Raw genomic sequence first — 4,956 nt, forward strand, 5'->3', positions numbered from 1 at the left:
TCATCTTTTCTCTGATAGTTCATTTAGATACTCCGAAATGAAGCAATACTTGAGCTTGGCACACAAAACATCTGCCACATTACAAGACTACAGCAGCAGGTCTGTTCTAGAGAGGTTTACCAAGCTTACCTGGCAATATCTTGGTCCACTGTATTGTTGGTCGGGGGTCTCCAGTAGCTTCACAAGGAATGAAGGCATCTGAACCAGCCAGCACAGTGAAAGCAGCCCATCTTCCCCCAATTATTCTGGGCTTTGCAAAATGATTCCTGCTCAGAGAGTCTGAGGCTTTAGGGCTGGTGGTGGTGGTCTCTTGATCTGATCTCTTCTCAGCCTTGTCCTCGTCCCTTCCCTGCAGAACAGCATATGGAGAGCCCAGCGGTGGTGACCGTGGTGTGGTGACGGGTACCACGTTACCTCTCCTGGTGACTGGAGCAGGGGCTAGCAGTGGGGTGGGACGCGGAGCGTGGGGCCAAACAGTGTCACTGGCTGCAGCAGGAGCACTCAGCTCGGGTCTTGCAGGAAGCATGGGCTGTGTCATGCGGTTTTCAGGGATAATGCCCACTGTCAGATGTGATTCTTCACCTGCTGTGGTGGGAGCTTTGCTCTGCCACACAGGTTCTGGGGTGGGTGCAGCCGAGGCTGTTGCAGGCTGCGTGCTGGTGGTGCTCAGCATCTGTGAGGGCGGTGGCAGGGTCTGTGCTGGCGGGGGGGATCTCTGCACAGGCTGGCTTTGGGGTGGTGACGGAGCTGGAGGGACATTCCCATGTGTGACAGGGGCTGTTGTGGACATGTGCTGAGGTGTCCCCGTGATGGTGGGGATCCACAGCACTCGTGTTTCTGTCCCCAGGGCTGTGCTCTCAGTCAGAGGATCTGCAGATGTGAGGTTCACAGGTGTCATTATTGATTTAGGTGTCATGACAGCTGTGGCTGTGATTGCCAATGGACTCACCGTGGTGCCATAACCTGCAGTCGTGCTTTGTGAAGGCGAAATTTTAGGGGGCCTCCTCCTCCTCTGACCTCTCTTTCTCCCCACTCTGAATACTTTGCTTTTGGTGATTTTGGTGTCAGTCTGAAGAGTAATAATAGGTATAACTGGTGGCTTCAAACTCGTTACATCCATTTCTTTGGTTGCGCCAGTTGCAAGATTAGAGTAAGAATGTGGTTTTGCAGTGGGAAGATGTTCTTCTAAATTACCATTGCCATTGCCATAAGGAATGGGTTTGTTTAAAGACAAGAAAGCACTGCTGTGATTCTCACCTGTTGAAACAGGTGTAAAGCGCAAAGGAGACACTTTGGACAGGGATAACCCTGCTGTGGTTTTAGGAAGCGCAGTTGGTACCTCTGGTGATGGAAACACATCTGTCTGCTGGTTTGGTAGCTTGCTGTGTGTGACCGATTCAAGGGCAGAAGATGTCTCAGTGGTTTTGGTTTGTGTGATTCCTGTTGCAGCAAGAGCTGTGTGGGTTGCCGCTGTTGGCAGTCTGACGCTGGAGGATTGGACTCTGTTAGTGTTTGCCTGAAATGCAGCGCTGGTCCCTGACGTCCCTTGAGGGGTATCGTGGGCGCTCTTGGCAGTGAAAGACATGGCTGTGGTTGTGGTTTTGTGCCTTGCACTGGCTTCATTTTCCCTGGGGAATGCTGTGCTTTGCTGAGTGCCCGCTGGGTGCTCCAGGGGCATATTCATGGTGGAGGGAGAGGACAACGGTGCTTCTGGGCTCATTAGGTTGATGGAGCTGCTGATATTATTTAAGGTTGGTAAATTTGATACATACTTCATATTCAGTTGAACACCTGCAGCCACAGCTGTGCTATTTCTCCCTAAGTTGTACTTGTGCTCTTTCATACCTGGAATCCGTCCTGGTCTAACAATTCGTCTCCTACCAGAAATTTTCCTTCGTCTCCCATATTGCTGCTGTGGTGGGGGTGTCTGAGTTGGAAAATCCTGGACAATCTGGACTTGCTGATCATTAATGGCAGTTGAGGCCAATGGCAGCCTAGGAGTTACTTGTTTGTGAGTACTGTGGAAATAAATGCGATCAAATCCAGGACTTGGTTCACTGACAGCCACTACAGACAACTGAGGATCTGTTTTGGTGGAAATCTTATCAATAGACTCAGTAAAAACATGGAGCTCGTCCGCTGCGTTTTGGGAAGTTACGGACTTGCTGGTGTCTGTAACTTCTGTCACGGGTGCCATGGATACAGATTTTACGTGCTGGTTATTGCTTTCCCCAGAATACACCAACCCTTGCCCAGCAGTGGAGAGTGTAGGTGTTCTCCTTGCTGCATATGATACAGCTGATGACGGTTTTATACCATTTGCTGATACCTGACTTAAACCAGATGGCACAGACTGTGAGAAGGGAGAGGGTAGGGGCGTCCCTGCCTCTGCAACCAGGAGAGAGCCTTTCCCAGCAGCAGCATTGCTCGTGGCCGCCCCAGGCCCTGCAGTTACCACGCTCTTCATTGCTCTGCCCAGCGCAGGTACCGCTGTCCTTGTTACCGGTATCATGAATTCTTCCTCTGGAGATACGATATCACCAGACGTTTCCTCCTCATCCCCAGGCGCTTCTGAGAACTTGCGGACTTGAACAGGTGGTTTGGTTGCAACTTGTTTTCCTGTTGATGTGGAGTTCCTCTTGGTTTTCTCCAGCAAGGCTGCCCAGCGCTGTGGATCGACTCTCCTGGCCGAGGAGACGAACTGCCTCCTGTGCCCTCTGAACCGTCTGCCCGCTCTGTCCTGGTAGTGCCTGTATGTCACCTTCCTATAGCGGTTCCTCATACGCGCACTCTGTGCCACCTGGTTCCTGGCCGCGGAGACAGCAGATTCCCAAGGAGCTGTCAAGGTGGGTGGAGGAGCTAATGAGTGCATCTGTGTCGTAGCAGAGGCCGGCACTGCATGGCCAGAGCCATCGCCCTCTGCCCATTCTCCCCCAGCTGCCTGTGTTTTCTTTAGAGTGGTTTCATCCTTTCTGACCAGCACTTGGAAAACCAAAATATCAACACCGTACGGGTTGGCTGCCACACACCTGAAGTAGCCACTGTCTCGCTCTGTCACCCCTTGTATTCTCAAGGTGCCGTTGTCAAAAACATGTTTGTTTCCTTCAGAATGATGCAGAATCGTGTGCTCAGGTAACACCCAGCTGATGGCAGCATCTGGAACGGCAGTGGATGTGCAGGGCAGGTAGAGCATGCTGCCGACAAAGGCAGAAAGCTGGGCTCCATTTGCGCTGTTGTGCTCCTCATAAGGGTCCACCACAGTAATTCTAAATGTGAGGGCATCTCCGTCGTTGTAGTTTGTGCCTATGCAGTGATAGAGCCCAGAGTCAAAAGCATCAGCTGTCCGCAGGGTGAATGTTCCCGATTTAACCACCACGATTCTCCCGTCCTCACTGACGTAGGGGGCTCGGACCTTGCTCCCGTCAGCCAATATCCACTCCACGGCGGGGGCCGGTTCTCCCACTGCTCGGCACGGCAGCTCCACGGTGCCCCCGACCAGCACGGTGTGCTCCGTCTGGGTGGTGTTGTCTCTGGAGATGATGACCCAGGTATTTCTGTCCTGGCTCTTGTCAGTGCTGGGCAGAACAATCTGAGCATCAGTGAAGTACTGGATGTGCAGCATGTTCAGTGTGGTCGCTGTCCTGTCCAGCTGTAATGCTACCTTGCTCTGCATTAACCATGGTGGTTCAGCTCTCAGTTCAGCCTCTGTATTGGTAAAAAGTTCATCTTTATCAGAGTAGATTTGTTTATACTTGTAGCTAGTAAAAGGCATGTTAGTTACTAGGGTGTTCCTCTCCAGTTTTAAAGGCGAGTTACTGTACAGTGCCAGGATGCTCCAGAGCTGCTGAATGTGTTCATAATCGATGCCACACATGAGAAACGCTGAGAATGATGCTTTGAGTACTGTACTGTTGCCTTCTTTGTCAAATGAGATGGGAGACATTTCTTTTGGTTTTTGGACACTGCAAGCCAAGTTACCTCGGTTTCCCGCTTGGTCAGTCATGTTCAGAACCACGGATCCTATGGGAGCCATGAAGTCCCTGGGAGAGACAGGATGGAGCTCCCCGTCCTCTGGCATGGTGACGTTTTCAAGTTTCAGGGCATCTTGTATGGCTGGCTTAGCACAGGTTAGGGCTGCAGCAGGGAGATCCACCACGCTTTTCCCACGGCGACTCCTGGGACTGGCACAAACTGGGCATTGCTGGGCACCGGAGCTTCGGTCTTTTTTGCACTTTATAATGTCTGAAGGGATAGAAAAACACAGTAAGTTTTTGTGGTACAATTTTTAGTATTAAAAAAGACATATAGCTACCAGCAAGTTGATATCTTGAATAAACAATTAACAATGTTTATCTTAAAGTACCCTGTGAAAACCTAAAGGAACCTAAGAAAACCAATGAATCTTCTCCGACTTGGGCTAATACCACTGAATTCATCTAACTTGGGACACTCAATGGTAGTCATTTGCTTATCCCAATTACATGCACCTCCAAAAATCCCATCTTCCAGTCTTTTCTGGGAGAATAAATAAAGCACAGTTAACTTTATCAGAAAGAATAAGATGCCATAACATGACAGAAAAGCACAAAGCAAGCCCTCCGCTCACCTGCTCTCTGCGTTGCCCACTCTGCCAACCACTGCAGACTGCAGTCGCAGCACCAGGGGTTTCCGTGCAGGTAGAGGCTCTCCAGCTCGGCCATGTAGGAAAGCATGTCTTGTGGCAGTGACAGCAGCGCGTTGTCAGACAAATATATGTGCTTGATGAAGGATATCTTAAATATCTGGCTGTAGCGCAAGGTGACAAAAGTATCTGGGTGAAGCTGCTTAAGTAAATTTCCTTCCAGGTGGACCAGCCTCAGCAATGTGAGTCCATAGAAAACGTTGGGATTTACAAATTCAATTTGATTGTGGTCCATGTGCAACCGTACCAAGCTCTTTAGACCATAAAAAACATCC

At 50.3% G+C, this 4,956-nt stretch overlaps 1 protein-coding gene across 1 annotated transcript in view; it reads right to left on the reverse strand.

Moving 5' to 3' along the window:
* Nucleotides 1–4,946, reverse strand: part of IGSF10 (immunoglobulin superfamily, member 10) — a gene marked incomplete at its 5' end in the record, with an annotated part of 8,716 nt that extends 3,770 nt beyond the window's left edge. Inside the window, 3 exons of the mRNA XM_010181073.1 lie at nucleotides 130–349; nucleotides 950–4,242; nucleotides 4,607–4,946. Of these exons, the coding sequence (XP_010179375.1) occupies nucleotides 130–349; nucleotides 950–4,242; nucleotides 4,607–4,946 (3,853 nt within the window). The remainder of the gene's footprint in view (nucleotides 1–129; nucleotides 350–949; nucleotides 4,243–4,606) is intronic.
* Nucleotides 4,947–4,956: the final 10 nt, after the last annotated feature.

The sequence above is a fragment of the Mesitornis unicolor genome, unplaced genomic scaffold (assembly GCF_000695765.1).
Source record: "Mesitornis unicolor isolate BGI_N332 unplaced genomic scaffold, ASM69576v1 scaffold30943, whole genome shotgun sequence".
NCBI lineage: Eukaryota > Metazoa > Chordata > Aves > Mesitornithiformes > Mesitornithidae > Mesitornis > Mesitornis unicolor.